This window comes from Aptenodytes patagonicus, chromosome 1 (genome assembly GCF_965638725.1).
Source record: "Aptenodytes patagonicus chromosome 1, bAptPat1.pri.cur, whole genome shotgun sequence".
In the NCBI taxonomy this organism is placed as follows: domain Eukaryota; kingdom Metazoa; phylum Chordata; class Aves; order Sphenisciformes; family Spheniscidae; genus Aptenodytes; species Aptenodytes patagonicus.
Window position 1 is genome coordinate 50,170 of NC_134949.1, and position 15,508 is coordinate 65,677.

Here is a 15,508-nt window from a genome sequence, read left to right on the forward strand (position 1 = left end):
CCTCCCATACCCCCCCGCTCCCCTCCCTATAACCCCCGCCCGCCCCTCCCCGCTCCCCTCCCTATACCACCCCCGCTCCCCTCCCTATACCCCCGCCCGCCCCCCGGCAGCCTCCGCCCCTCCCGGCTCCTCCCTCGCTATAAAGCAGCCCCCCGCCCCCCCCCCCCCCCCCCCCCCCCCGACCGGCGCTGGGCCCCATCCCCCGCCAGCCCGGCCGCCGCCGCCGCTCCCCCCCGCTCCCCCCCGCAGCGCGGCTCCCCGCCCCCGCGCCCCGCCCGGCCGCGCTCCCCGCGCTCCCCGCGCAGCTCCGCAGTCCGGCGCAGCCCCGGCCGGGAGAAGATGGCGGATCGCGCCGAGATGTTCTCGCTCTCCACCTTCCACTCGCTCTCCCCGCCCGGCTGCAGGTGAGCCCGGCCCGGTGCGCGGGGGGGGGGCGACGCGGAGCCGTGCGGTGTGGTGCGGTGCGGGATGCCCGCGGGCTGGGGCGGCCCGGCCCGGCGGGGCCGGGGCACTGCGGTGCGGCGGCGCAGGGGCTGCCCTTCCCGGTGCACCGCCCTTGGCAGCGGCGGAGGGTACCGGGGCGCGGGGGGCTGGGACGGGGCCCAGCGGGGGAGGCGGCGGCATGGCGGGCCCGGGCCCCCCGCGGCGCCTCCCGCCCGCTCCCCCGCCCGTTCACCTTGGGGTGCCGGGCCGGGGGGGCCGGGGGGGCCCGCGCAGGCCGCCCGCCCGCCCGGGCAGCCCTTCCCGGTGCGGCCCCGTCCCGGGGATTAACAACGCAGCAGCCGCCGGCCGCATCCCCCCCCCCCCCCCCCGCGGAGCAGCCCCAGCCGCTCCCTCCCGGGCGGGGGGTGCTGGGGCTCGGGGGCTCCCCTCTGTCCCCCCCACTCGCCGAGCCACCCGTTCACGGAGGGGCAGAGCCCCCCCGGGATCAGGCCTCCCCCCCCCCCCCGGCTCGGCTGTGCCCGGTGCCGCCGCATCCCGCCGCTGCGGGGGGAGCCGCCGCCGCCGCCTCTTTGTCTCTCCCGCCGCGCCGCAGCGGCCCCGGACGCGGCCGGGGATGCTCGGCGCTGGCACCAGGCGTGGGGCCTCCTGGGCCCCGCAGGGCCCAGCGCCTGCGGGCGCGGGAGAAGGGGTCGCTTGGCCCGGGGTGGCAAACCCCATAGCTGGTGGGCTGGGGGCTCGGCGGGGGCTCGGCAGCCGCCCCGGCTCCTGCCGAGCTGCCCCCGCCGGGGCTCGGCGGTCCCGAGGTCAAACGCGGGCGAAAGCCGGTGCGTGCGAAAGCCGTGCCCCCCCCCCCCCCACGTCCGTCCGCCTGCCCCCGCGGGAGCAGCGCCAGGGCCCGGCGGCGCCCGTGGCAGGTCACCTTACCGCAGGTCCCGCGGGAGCCGGAGGTGCAGGGCCGCGGCGCGTGGGGCCCGGCCGGTGGCCAGGCCCTCCTGGCGGGTCCCTCGCGGAGCGGGGAGGGGGACGCGGCTGGGCCCTCACCCCCGCTTCCCCGCACCTCGCCTGACCTTGGCAGGACCCCTCCGGGTTGGGGTCCCCGGGCGAGCGGTGGGGTTGCGGGGCCGTGGGGCTTGGCGTGCGGGGCTGGACAGGAGCTGGGTGCGGGATGGGCTGGCTCGGTGCGGGGCTATGGGACCCCGGCAGTGGGATGGGGAAGGGTGGGAGATGGCGGCGGGGGGCATCTGGGGAGCCCTGGGAGCGCGGAAGCTGCGGACCGAGGGAGTCTAGTGAGGATGCGGGATGTGCCCTTGGTTGGTTCTGGCCTGCGCTGGGCAGGTCTCACGGCTGCTCCCCAGGCTGTCCCCTTGCCCGGCCACGTGGCACAGCGGGACCCCAGGGTGTCCCCGCTTGCAGTGGTGTAGGGAGGACAGGACATGGCCTCTGCTGTGGCTGCTCGGCTCCTTCCTGCCTCTCGCCCGGGATCTGGGCCCCGGGCAATTCTCTGGGGGTCTCAGCTGTGTCCTCCTCGCAGTGCTCCCCGTTTAGCCCCCGAGCCCTGCCGTGTGGGGTCAGAGCTGGCCCCAGCAGGTCCCTGCCCTTCGCGGCAGTTGAGGCCTGGGCTGGGGTCATGAGGGGCAGGCGAGGCCAGAGCCCCCCCAGCTGGACCCAGACCCACTCCTCTCCCCCCAGGGAGTTCAATCCCCCTGGGACTGAACTCACTGCTCCTCCACGTCTCCCTCTGCCCTTGCGTTCTGTGAGGGAGGGACGGCGGCAGCCTGGCCCCTGCACTGGCCACGTCTGCTCCCCCCACCCACGGACCGTCCATCGCCCCTCCAGCTCCTGTGGGAGCACTCGGTCTCTGAGGTCCCCAATGCCGTGGGCAGCACAAAGCCCCTTTGCTAGTCCCAAAGGGCTGGAGCCGTGACCATGAACCCCAGCCCGCGCCGCTCCCCACCGAGGGGAGGAGACAGCCTGGGGAGCGGGCACTGCACCCCTGCAACCAGCCCGGAGAACCGGGTCAAACCCCTGGGGACGCCGTGGTGGCGAGCGCACCCAGGTCTCGCTGAGCACCCGTGAGTCCCCGGAGCCTGACAGGGCCTGGTGAGGGAGGGTGATGCTCTGGCTATCGGCAGCACCAGGGGCGCAGCCCCCGTGTGCCCTGACCCCGTAGCACCGGGCAGTGGGTTCGGCCTGTGCCGGTTCAGCCGGGCCCTGTAAAGGCCGAATCCGGATTGTGCCCTTTCCAAGGAGGTCCCTGGGAAGGTCGTGCCCAGCCCGGGGCTCGGTGGGGCTGGTGGAGTGGGATCCCCTGATGGGAGGGGAAGGAGAAGCCAGTAAAGGTGACGTGTCAGGGAGGAATCGGCGTGGAAAGGCTGTGGTGCACACGCGGCGGGGCCTCGGCAGGGCTCCTGCGGGATGGCTCTTGCCTTCCGGTCCGGGGCACGAGGCCCAGTGAGGGCGGCCGCAGGTCGGGCCATGGTAGCCCCGGCTGCCGGTCACAGGTTTGGGGTGGGGGACGCCGGCTGGGGCCAGACCCCCGAGGGTCAGCACCGACCTCCCTGCGGCCTCTTCCCTGCCCTGGGAGCAGCCGGGGGCTGGCGGGCGCGGAAGGGGGTGGGGGCACATCTGCTGTCCCGGTCCCTGGCCCATCCCTGTGGGAGAAGCCATTGCAGGAGAACCACTGCCAGGGCAAACTGTCCAGGGAGCTGGTCTGAAAATAATGAGGAAATTCAATCTTCCCGTGGCCTGCTTGGTCGTCACTCCCTCCTCGGGAAGCCCGGCCCCCGGCAGCCCCTGTGCAAACACTGGTGTGCGTGCCTGTGTGCACCCTGCTCCCCATCCCTGCACGGCCCCGCTCCCTGCGCCCCAGGGGTGGGTGATGTTGGGCTCCCTTTGGGGTCTGGCTCCTGGCCCTCACCTCGTGCTGCTCCAGCCCCCTCACTCCCCTCCTCCAGCCCAGGACATGCCAAAGCAGGGGCGGCAAGGCTAGCCCGGGGCGTGTGGTGGGGTGCTGGGTCCCTGCACACCCCACGGTGGGGTGTCCCGCTGCCTCCTGCCCTTCTCGACCCCCCCCCTCCATGTGCGGGGCTGGGGCGAGCTCCCCCCTCCCTGAACCGCTGCCTCAGCTCCATTTCAGCTCCGAACCCTCACTCGGGTGCTCCCCCACCCGCACCTCCACCCCGGCTGGCCGTGGTGTCCTGTGCAGCCATCGCAGGGACGGATGCCGTCCTTCCCGCCTGCTGCTCATCACCCGTGTGTCCAAAGCGCTTGTTGCTGTATCCCTGCAGCTGCAGCGATGGTGCTGCCTCTTCTCCGGCTGCAGTAGGGCCATGGCCAGGGTCCCCTCGGGGAGGCTGCGGGGCCGGGCCGGCTCTCACTGGTGGCCCCATCCCACCGTGCCGGCCCCATCCCGCCATGCCTGCCCCAGCTCGGGAGTGCTGTGACCTAGAAATTTCAGCCGTGGTTTGTCGCGGCGGTCGCTCCCTGCTGAGGGGGGATAGCCTCCCCTGGGCAGCCGGAGCCCGGCCACGGGTGGGCAGGGGCCCCAGCCCTGCTCGTGCAGGGCAGCCGTGCCGTGCCATGCTGTGCCATGCCACGCCACGCTGTGCCGTGCTGGCCTGTCGTGCGTGTCCCCTCAGCCAGGACAAGGGCTGGTGGAGGAGTTGGTCCCCCGGGTGAGGAGGGTCCAGGGGTGTGGGAGCGGAGCCCGGCTGGGGTTTTTCAGGACCATGGCAGGTCTCCATCCCAGGAGAACTCATGGCTGTGCTGTCCCTGCCCTCCCGGGTGGCCGAGGGACCCCTGCGGCCCCTGCTCACCCCCGGGGAGCGTAACTGTTGGTCTGGCAGCGGGAGGGTTCTGCCCCCCACCCCGCTGCCTGCAGGAGAGCAGCCACTGATGTCCCCTGGGGCTGGGGAGACGGGCTCTGCTCCCCGCTGCCCCTGGGGCTCCCCCACCCCTGGCCAGGGTCTGGGCTCTGGGGTCCAGGGTCCAGCTCAGCCCTGCACCCCGCTGCAGGCCGAGGCCGTGGTCCCACCGCCGGCTCTGATGCTTTTGCCACAGATCTGTGAATATTTGATGATGTCTCAGTGGCCTACTTCTGGGAATTAGGTGATTTGGGGAAATCTTTCTCCCTGTGAAATGGGAGTAAGCGCCTGGCCTCTGTGCTGGGATGAAGGGCTGGAAAAGGGGAGTTCGGGGCAAAAGCAGGGAGCAAAGCGGGGGAGACGGCTCAGGAAGCAGCTGCAGCTGTGGGGGCTGTGACCGCCCACTGCATGGGGGTCTGCTCCCGCTGCCAGCCGGGTCCCAGGACCGAGACCCCAGTGAGGTCCCAGCGAGGCTGCAGACCCGTCCCTGCCGGAGGAGCCCCATGTGCCCTGGTTTCTACCCGGGAGCTGCCGCGCTCCCTCGGGGCCAGGCTGTGGGGGGCTCTGGGTGTCCCCAGACCTCAGCGGGGTAGGGGTGGGCAGAGGGTCTCTGCTGGCACCTGGGTGCTGCCACACCTCCCACCCTACAGAGCCGCCAGAAACGTTTCATTTCCGTTTTCTGACACGAAATCCTGCCAAGAGTTGTCATCTTTTTCCTTTTTTTTTTTTTTTTTTTTTGCTTTCCCTGCAGAAACCGCTGGTTTCCATGACACCCCCGTTCCTGACGGGAACGGCTTGGCTTGGTTTTTCTGACTGCCCTTACCTTGGGCAGGGGCAGCCCAAGGAAAGCAGCCCTGCGGCACAGGTCACCCCGAAGCCAGCAGCGGCAGCAGCCATCCCCTCCCCGCCTTGGTTCCGGCACGTGCCTTGAGTTTGGCTCAAGGGATTTTGCTGGGCTGGGAGTCTGGGAGACGCGCTGCCCACTATGGCGGTGGCCTTGGCACCTCTGCCCGGTCCGGGGCAACCCACGGCTGCCTGGCCCTGAGCTGCACTGGGCTCCCACTGCGCTGGGCTCTCACCGCCCTGGCACGAGGCCGGCGGTGAATCTGGGCAGTTTGTGGTGAGCCGGGCGGGAGGGAGCGCGCTGCTGAGAGCGGCTGCCCCGTGCACCTCTGCGGCCATCGCCCTCCCCGTCACCTCCGGCCTCGCCAGGCTCCCAGCATGGGGCCAACTCCCAGCAGCGTGCCATGTCGGCTCGGCCGGTGCTCCCATGCCGGTGCCCTGGGGTGACGGTGTTACACCAGCACATCCCTGCAGTGTTGCCTGGCTGGTGCTCCCATGCTGGCACCCTGGGGTGATGGCGGTACAATGCCAGCACGTGCCTGCGGTGCCGCTTGGCTCTCCGGGCCCTCATGGTGCTGTGGGGGGAGCGGGAGGCATTTCCCTGAGGTTTGTTGGCATGTCGCCCCTGGCCTGACGTCCCCCAGCCCTGACGTCCCCGGCCCCTCTCCCCAGGCCCCCCAGGACATCAGCCTGGAGGAGTTCGATGACGAGGACCTGTCGGAGATCACGGACGACTGTGGCATCGGGCTGAACTACGACTCAGACCACTATGAGAAGGTGCAAGAGCTGAGCATGCCGAATCCCCCTGGGGATGCGGTGCGGTGGCTGCATGGGGCTGTGCTGGGGACCGGGGGGCCGTCGGCCTGGCAAAGCCCCTCCTGGAGTGAAGGGTGCAGGGCCCTCTGTGCCAGGGCGCCGAGGGGATGCACCGTAGTGTGCAGGTGGGGTTCAGAGCCCAGGGAACCCCCCCGGCATGGCTGGGCACCCCAGGGCCTCCCACCACCTCTGGCTGAGCCCCATGAGGTGGCTGCAGGGAACACGGGTGGCTCAGCAGCCAGCCCCACGCTGGCCCCGCTGGCCGGGCACCTGCCTGTGGATCCCGCTTACGCAGCTCGTCCCCAGCTCTGCCCGGCACTGGGGGGGGACAGTGCTGGGAAAATGGGCAGGGGCCGGGCAGGCATGTGGGTGGGATGAAGCGCTGGGTGTTGGGGCCAGGACAGGCAGGGAGCTGGCAGAGCCGGAGGGATCCCTGGTGTCTGGTGCAAAGCAAGACCCCCATCCCATTGGGGCAGGAGCAGAGGGGAGCGGAGGTGCTGCCAGCCTGGTGCTGGCAGAGCCACTGGGGAGGGTCGTGCTGCACCAGCCCTGCCGTCCCGGGGAGCAGGGCCGTGGCTGGGGTGAGCATGAGCACTGTGGCCGCTAACCCAGTGCCGCATCCCCAGGACTGCTTGGTGCTGGAGCGCGGCGAGCAGCCGCACCCCGTCTGCACCTTCCAGGACGACTTCCAGGAGTTTGAGATGATCGACGACAACGAGGAGGAGGAGGAGGAAGAGGAGGAGGAGGAGGGCAATGAGCTGGAAGCTCCACCATCCCCTTTGGCCTCACCCATCCCCTCACCTGCCCTGGAGGAGACGCAGAAGCACCGGCCCACCACCCTCAACCTGACAGCCCCGGGCACCCAGGTGAGGGTGGGGGCGGCTGGGAGGGGTCTCTGCCCCCCGCACCCCAGGGCTGGTGGAGGAGGAAGAGCGGGGACTCTGTGGGGTGCGGCGTGGGAAGGGGCCCCACAGGGCTCTGCCTGCGGGGGTGGGCTGAGGGCCGTGCCCGCCCTGGGGGTGGTGGGCACCAGGAGGGCAGAGAAGGGCAGAGATGGTGCTGGCTCCAGCTCCACAGTGGCTGGGCCGAGCTGGGGACGTTGGGGACGGGTCTGTGTGATGCCCACCGGGGCCCCTGCATGCTCCCGGCCAGGCCCTGGCCCGGGGTGTCTGGGAGGTCCAGCGGGCCCCATCCCCACGTGCAGGGTGCTGGGGCGAGCAGGGGTCCAGGACGTCTCTGTGTGGCAGAGGGCTGTGAGGTGCTGCGGGCGGTTGATGGCTGCGGGCACAGCGGGTGCTGCGTGCTGGCCCCGTGCATTGCACGCCCGTGTGCATGGCTGCGTGTGCATGGGTGCTCGTGCACACCACGTCCCTCCTTTTCCATCCCCAGAGCTGGGCTCAGGGGCTCCCCCAGGGTGGTGGTGGTGGGGGGGGTCCCTGTAAGCGTGGCGCTGCAGGGGTATCCCTGTGTCCCCATGTCCCCACGCGCACGCGTGTGCAGTGCCGGCCCTGAGCTGCCGCGCCGCCGCAGTGTGTGGGAAGCTGCGTGCGGTGCTGCCTGCATCTGGCTGTGTTGCCATGGTGCCGGGGGGTTTTTGGGATTCTTGGCCTCCCTCCCAGGAGGGCACTGCACGCCGCTGGGGCTGGGGGGCTGTCAGGGGCTGGGGGTCCTGGCCCGGCCGGCGCAGGAGGGTGACAAAGCCCCAGGGCTCTCCCTGAGAGCCCGCCAGCCCCGACCCGCTGCACCCTGGTGGGATGCACCGGCAAAGCCGGATCACACTGGCCGCCCCGATCCATCGTCCCTCGGGGTGTGAGCAGAGCCCCCGGCGGGGGCCAGATCTGGCCCCCATTGGTGTGCCCAGGGTGCAAATCCCGGTAATCCCTGCTCCGGCCCATTTGCACCAGCCCTGGGAGGAGGCGAGACCATGGTCCTGGGGTGCTGTTCCCTGCCCCCCCCCCCCCCCAGCACCCATCCCCCCCCCCCCCCCCAGCACTCATCCCCGGGACTGCGGCACAGCCCATGCGATGCTGGGCCCCCGCCACCCTCCCCACTGCCGTGCTCGTGTGTGCCCCATGGCACGTGGCGCTGGTCCCGCTCGCTAATCTCCCGCTTGGTGGGATTATCACTGCCTGTGCTTCCCGCCGGGACTAATCCACAGCTGCCGCCGCACCGGACGGGGCAGCCACGGCCCTGCCGGCTCCTGCCTGCACTGCGGGGCCGGCGGCTCTTTGGGGGAGGCAGTGGGGTCCCGCTCGCTGGGGTTGGGTTCCGCTCTCGGGAGGGGACAGGGCGCAGCAGGGCCTCATGCCGGGGGTCCTGTGGGGACAGCCCAGGTGCTGGCGCGTCCCCTGTGGGGTGTTGTCCCTGGGGCGGTGTGGGACGGGCAGCTCTGCAGCAGGCGCTGCCCAGGCGTGCGTCTGTCTGGGCAGGGGAGCTGGGGACGTCGCGTCCCTAATCTGGATAAGCTCCTGGGCACGTGGCCCAGGTGCTGCCAAGCCGGCGGGGAGCACCGAGCCATGCCGAGGAGCATCCCTGAACTGGCCTGTCTGCGTTTGGTGCCCCCATGTCCCTGCGCAGCCCCCGCTGGGTGCCCCGGCTTCCCCCCTCTTGCTGGGTCCCCGAACACCCCTTGGGCTCCCCGTCCCTGGGCTTGGCCGCCCCACATCCCCTCCCCGGGGCTTGCCCACCCACCCACTCCGGCTCTGCTCTTCTCCCAGGACTCCCTGAACAACAATGGCAGCTTCCCACCGCCCGCTCACCGCACCACCTGGCAGGATGCCCTTCTCCACTCCTCCTCCTCCTCTTCCTCACACATTGGTGAGCGCGGGATGGGGATGGGGTCCTGGTCTGGAGTGGGGCCGTGGGGCAGGGGCTGGCGCTGGGGCGGGCTCCTGCCCAAGGGTTCCCGCAGCTGTCCCCCTTTGGTTAAAGCCCGGTGGGATTTTCACCCCGGCACGGGGGGCGGACGGCTGACGTGGGGCTCTGCCTTCCCTTGCAGGACACTCCTCTCCCCACGCCTGCATCCAAGATGGACCCTGCCTGGAAAGCCCGAAGGGGCCGAGCCCCGGGGGGGCCGGGCAGGCCCCCGCCTCGCTGCAGCCCTCCCCCTTTGACTCGCAAGGCAACAGCCACGAGTCCCTGGCACATGGTAACCCATCGCCCCCGAGAGCCGGGGAAGATTATAACATGAATATCATCTCCTCTGCGCTCCGAGCACCGCACTCCCCATCGCACCTCCGCCAGCCACCCCCTGAACCGTCTCTCTCTCCAACAGGGCCTGCGGCTCCTCCCGGCCCCCACGCTGGCCCTGATGCGGGCTCGCCACCCCAGGCCCCCGCAGCCGCTGACAGTCGCCGTGCCCCGCCAAAGCAGGAAGCGGCTGGTGGCCGGGAGAGGCCGGTGCCCGGCGAAGGGGGTGGCCTGGGGGCCGGGAGCCCAGGGTCCCCTGCAGCCCCCTGTGAGCAGCCCGGCTCCCCGCGGCCCCAGGAGGAGCTGGTGGCTGGGGTCGTCGCCGAGCAGCGCGATGGGCAGGGGGCCTGGCTGCCGGGCGCCTACGCGTGCCCCGCAGGGCCAGCGGAGCCGCTCAGCTCTGACGGGGAGGGCCGCCAGCCCGGCCGGGCAGCCAGCATGCACGGGCACCCCTCAGGTTCCTCGGAGACCACCTCGCCCTCCTCGGACCCCGGCATCGAGGCCGACCTCACCAGCAGGACCGCCAAGCCCTTCCTGCCCGGCAGCCGGCACAGCGAAGACCTCAGCTCGCCCGGCTCTGACTCAGACGTGGAGGGGGAGATTGAGGCGGCCTTCGCCGGCGGGCGCCTGGTCAGCAACATGATCTCCTCCATCTCGGAGACAGAGCTGGACCTGAGCAGTGACAGCAGCAGCGGCAGGTCCTCCCACCTCACCAACTCCATCGAGGAGGCCAGCTCACCCACCTCGGAGGCTGAGCTGGAGACGGAGCTGGAGGCGCCCGGCCTGATGGGCATCAAGGACTCCCTGCTGCTGGACAAAGGCAAGGGGGAGGAGGAGGAGACCCTGGAGAGGGAGCTCCCGGAGCGCGGTGTGGTGAGGCGGGAGAGCCTGGCGGAGCTGAAGATGGAGGGCTACTACGACAGCCTGAACCCGGCGGACTCCTCCGCACCTGCGGGCCAGACAGACATCTCTGCCTCCAGCCCCCTGGACCTGAAGATCGACCCAGACCACAGCCTGGAGAGCATCCGGCGCTCCTTCTACCTGCCCGTGGGGCCCAAGCTGATGCCCGAGGCAGACGAGGAGGACAACAGCGAGTATGACTCCGACTCGGAGTCGGAGCCTGACCTGAGCGAGGACTCGGACTCACCCTGGCTGCTCAGCAACCTCGTCAACAAGATGATCTCGGAGGGCTCCTACCCCATCAAGTGTCCGGACGAGTGCTTCCAGCAGACCCACTCGCTCTGTGACACCATCTCCCCAGCCTCCGACCTGGAGCCCGAGATCCTGAGTGAGGCACTGGATGGGGAGCCTGGCTCGCGGGACTCCCCGGTGGGCGCAGGGGAGCCAGCCGCCCTGCCCCGCTGCCAGCGCGCCATCGAGCTGGTGGACATGGAGACGCTGCGCAGCTCTCTCCAGCGTGCTGAGGACGAGCGGGCCCTGGGTGCTGGACGGAGCCGGTGCCGGAGCCGCCCGCTGACGATCCGGGCCCCTTCCTCTTCCTGAGCAACCCCACCAACGACACCATCGCGCCCGTCTTCCCGGGGCGCCCCGTCGCCCTCGACAGGCTGGGTGCCTCCGAGGTCCTGGCCACCTTCGGCTGCTGCCCCGGGCCGCCCCGCACACCCCTGCGCACCTCCCCCGGGACCGAGGCTGCCACTGGGGAGCCCTGCCACACTGCGGCGCCGCTGGCCGCTGGCCCAGAGGACTGGGCCGTCGACAGGGACCTGGACTCGGGCATCCTGGAGGCCGACAACATGATCGACGATGTCCGGTTAGCGCCCCAGGGGCAGGGCCCCGACGCCAGCCCGCCTGCCCTGGACGTCTCCACCGCCAAGACCAACCGTGGCTTCACCATGGCCTACTCCACGGACGAGGATGAGGCGCCCTACCTGAAGGGCTCCCCCTTCCCCGAGGACCCGCTGCGGGGAAGCTTTGGGGGGGAGCTGCCGCCCGCCCCCGGGGCGCTGGAGCCGCGGGCGCTGGACGAGTCCCTGGCCTACGACTCAGTGAAGTACACGCTGGTGGTGGACGAGCACACGCAGCTGGAGCTGGTGAGCCTGCGGCGCTGCACCTCGGTGCTGAGTGACGACAGCGACCTGCTCCGTGCCTGCGACCGCTGTGACCTGGAGGACGAGGCAGCCTTTGGGGATGGGCTGGCGGCCCCTGACGCCCACAGCTCCTCGGAGGACTTGTCCCCCGAGGCCGACCTGCAGTTCTCAAAGAAGTTCCTCAACGTCTTCGTCAACAGCACCTCCCGCTCCTCCAGTAAGTGACCCATGCCGTGCCATGCCGTCCCAGGCTGCTCTGTGTGCTGTCGGCAGGCTGGCTGCCCTCCGCCGTCCTGCCTCCAGCTATCCTGGCCATGGCATCATCCCTGTGTGGCATGGCACGGGAGGTGGGGCAGGGGCAGGGTGGCTGCAGGGGGTGTGGGGCTGGACCCGAAAGCTGTGGGCTCTCCCCTGCGGGGCTGCGAGGTTTCGCTGGGCGGCCGATGCCCAACATGCCTTCGCACCAGCGCCCTGTGGGGTCCTCAGCCCTGGGCTGCTGGGTGGGGGATGCAGGGCCAGGGGCTCAGGTGGGACCCCCCGAGGAGGGGCCTGAGCCCATGGGTGATGGCCATCTGCTCCCTGCTCCCCTCTCCCTGAGGGTCCCGCAGCCCCCTGGAGTGGGCAGAGGCGGGAGATGCCCCCCGCACGGTGGGGTGGGAGCTGCCCCCCAGCCCCACTGCAGCCTCCTCCTCCGCAGGCACAGAGTCCTTCGGGCTGTTCTCCTGCATGGTGAACGGGGAGGAGCGGGAGCAAACCCACCGGGCCGTCTTCAGGTGAGCAGCGAGCCTGGTTGTGCCGTGCTGGCCATGACCGTGGCCATGGGTGCCTCGGGGGGTCTTGCAGGACCCCTGCTCCCATGGCTCTGCCCATCCCTGCCCGCATCCTCCTTCTGGCCATCCCTCCCAGGTTCATCCCCCGCCATGAGGACGAGCTGGAGCTGGATGTGGACGACCCCATCCTGGTGGAGCTGGAGGAGGATGACTACTGGTACCGGGGCTACAACATGCGGACGGGGGAGAGGGGCATCTTCCCTGCCTTCTACGCCCACGAGGTTGTTGGCCAAGCCAGGGATGCCATCGGTAGGAGTCTGCGGGGGCCCTGGGGCTGTGTGGGGACCGTGGGGCGCGGGGGGGCATGGGGGGCTTGGGGCGCCTTCTCCTTGTCCCCTCTCTCCGCGCAGGCCTGAAGAGGAACCCGTGCTGGGTGGAGCGGTTCAACGTGCAGTTCCTGGGCTCGGTGGAGGTGCCATACCACCAGGGCAACGGCATCCTCTGCGCCGCCATGCAGAAGGTGAGCCTGAGACAGGGGGGTGGCGGCACGGCGTGGCCCTCTCCTCCCTGTGCTGGCATGAGGCCCCCCCCCCCTCACCCCCCCCTACCCCCCCCCAGATTGCCACCACCAGGAAGCTGACGGTGCACCTGCGCCCACCGGCCAGCTGCGACCTGGAGATCACGCTGCAGGGCATCAAACTCATCCTGACTGTCACCGAGTACAGCCGGGACGAGGAGGTGAGGGGTGCGAGTGGGTGGGGGGGCCGGGCACTTGCCCTGCTGCGAGCCAGGTGCCCACACCTCAGCCGGCTGCTCTCTTCCAGTTTGAGCGCTGCAGCCACTTCTTCCAGATGAAGAACATCTCCTTCTGTGGGTGCCACCCCCGGAACAGCTGGTGAGACCCCCCTCTTCCCGTGTCCCAGGTTGCAAGGGGCTGCCTCCCCCTGGGTGCTCCTGGCCCCCCGCAGCTCCCCCAGCCCCAAGGGACCCCCGTCCATCCCCTGGGAACCCGCACTCCTCTGGTGCCATGCCAGGTCCCCCTGCTCAGTCCCCATCCTGGCGCGGCTGCCCCAGCCCCAGGGCCCCAGTGAGCGTCCCCTCCGCAGAGCCCCCTGCGGTCTCCAGGCTGCCCCACGGGGCGGGAGTGGGGTGTGTGTCCCCCTCACCCTGCCCTCCCCCTGCAGCTACTTCGGGTTCATCACCAAGCACCCAGTGCTGAGCCGCTTCGCCTGCCACGTCTTTGTCTCCCAGGAATCCATGCGGCACGTCGCCGAGTGCGTCGGGTAAGATGGGGACAGGGGCGGCCGTGCCGGAGCACGGGGGCATGGCGGGCCTGGGGGTGCAGGGGGCTGGCGGTGCTGGGGCTGGGGGTGCGGGGGGCTGCAGTGCTGGGGTCTGGGTGCAAGGGGGATGGCAGTGCCAGGGCTGGGCGTGCAGGAGGGCTGGGTGCAGGGGGGCTGGCTGTGCTGGGGCTGGGGGTGCAGGGGGTTGCTGTGCTGGGGTCCAGGCCCCAGCCCAGCCCTGAGCTGCCCCGTTATGCCCCCCCCTTGCAGACGAGCATTTCAGGAATATTACCAGGAGCACCTGGAGTATGCCTGCCCCACAGAGGACATTTACTTGGAGTAAGGGGGCAGTCACTGTGTCTCCTGCTTCCGCACCCCCCTCCAGCCCCACAGACGGCCAGAGACTCTGTCTGACCCCACAACCAGCCGGCTTGGCCCCCCCTGCACATGCTCCAGCCCACACCCCACGGACTCCCCACACATCCTCACTGCTTCTTGGGGGGCCGGGGGCCAGGCCGCAGCCGCGGACCACAGGTGGGTATCTGGGGTGTGCTCAGCACCGCCCCGGCCCTGTGCCCTGGGGACCCTGGCCACAGGGGTGACGCAGCTGAGCCTTGGGGCTGGGGGAGAAGCTGCCCCCCCTGCATGAGCAAAGCCAGCCCAGGGGCCACAGGAGCAGGGACCAGCCATGCCCCCAGCCAGCCGCTGCTGCAGGGGATGGAGACATCAGGGGGTGAAGAGTGGCGGGGGGGGGGGGGGGGGGGGGGCAAATGCTTGTGGGGGCAGCAGGGGGGCACAAGGTGGTGCATGGGGCTGTGGGGAGGCTGTGGGGGACTGATGGGGGCATGGGGAGGATGGGGGTGGTGGGGTTGAGCATCTCTAGCCGTGCTGTCCCCGCCAGCCATGCTGTCCCCGCCAGCCATGCTGTCCCCGAGTCCATGCTGTCCCCCTGCACAGCAGCAGCACCACCCTCCCAGCCCCCCTGGGGGGGACTCCCCCCACAGCTGCAGGCCCCCCAGGAACAGCCCTGCACCCCAGTGCAGCTGACTTGGCCCCAGCCCCTCCACGGCCCCAGCGCTGCAACCCCCGGGGAGCGTGGCACAGGCCCTCCTGCCCCTGGCCCCCTCGCCTCCATCAGTGTCCCTGGCCCCTGCCCCACTGCCGCTCTGCCATCACCTCCTTCCCCAGGGGCCGTGCCCCTTGCGGGGCCATGCAGGCCGTGGGGTGCAGGACCGGCGCTCGGGCCGGGGGGCTCCCCACAGGGTGGGGGGTGATGCTGCCGGCCCCATGGGAGCCCCCCCCGGCCTGAATGTATTTGCCCTGTGAGAGGAAAACCCCTGGCTGGGGCCGCTGCCGGGGTCCGGCCCAAGCGTGGCACCGGGCAGGCGGCCACCCCCGTTCCTCACTGCTGTGCCTGGTGATTTATTTTGCTTGCCGGCCCCGTATATCCGACCAGTGCTAGTTTAGTGACTATAACTCCACTCTGCTCTATGTACCAATATTTATCTTGTAACTCAAACAACAAGAGGAGTCCTGAGCAACTGACACTTGTACAAACCCTGGTTAAAGGTTCTCTCCTCACTGCCTTGTCATCCACTTGGTCTTTCAATAAAATATATGCTTGGTGTGACTGCGAGGCTGGGGACCCTCTGTTGGTGCCGCAGGGGCAGCCGGGCTTCCCCAGGGCTGGGGGGGCAGGGCAGAGGGGGTGGGCCTGTGTGGGGTGGGGGCACTGCACCCAGGAGAGTGGGGTGCACGGGTGTGCGCAGGGAAGGCATGTTGCAGTCAGGAGAGTGGGGTACGCGAGTGTGCATGCAGGCTGCAGCAGGGGGTGTGGAGGGTGCATGTGCAGGAGGAGCAGGGGGTGTGTGGGGCATGGCTGGGTGTGCAGGGTGCAATGGGGTGGGGGGGATGAATGGGGGTGTGTATGCAAGAGGCGCAGGGTGCACGGTTGTGTATGCAGGAGGTGCGGGGTGCTGTGGGGTGCACAGCTGATGTGGCACAGCCCCTCCCGCCACCCCCCCTTGCCTGTTCCTTGTCGCTTCTTGCAGCCTGTTTCTGCTTGAGCATCACTGCCACGCCACGGTGCCCCAAGGTTTGGGGTGCAGCTTCCCAGCCTTTGGGGGGGGTGGCACAGCAGTCTGGGGCAGCAAGCCATTACCCCGGAGCAGGAGGACCCAGCCCTTGTCTGTCAGCCTGTGGCGCCCCATGGCAGAGAAGCCACACAGGCACGCGCTGGGTCCATCAGTGTC

The 15,508-nt window shown here is 70.3% G+C and overlaps 1 protein-coding gene across 1 annotated transcript; it reads left to right on the forward strand.

Moving 5' to 3' along the window:
* Nucleotides 1–287: 287 nt before the first annotated feature.
* Nucleotides 288–13,981, forward strand: MAPK8IP2 (mitogen-activated protein kinase 8 interacting protein 2). Its single transcript, XM_076341245.1, is given in 14 exon segments — nt 288–404; nt 2,977–2,986; nt 5,832–5,927; nt 6,593–6,832; nt 8,684–8,783; nt 8,965–10,602; nt 10,605–11,420; nt 11,901–11,976; nt 12,110–12,282; nt 12,384–12,493; nt 12,592–12,711; nt 12,798–12,868; nt 13,158–13,256; nt 13,527–13,981. Coding segments are annotated over 14 exon segments (3,687 nt in total). The 5' UTR covers nt 288–339; the 3' UTR covers nt 13,600–13,981.
* The last annotated feature ends 1,527 nt before the right edge of the window (nt 13,982–15,508 follow it).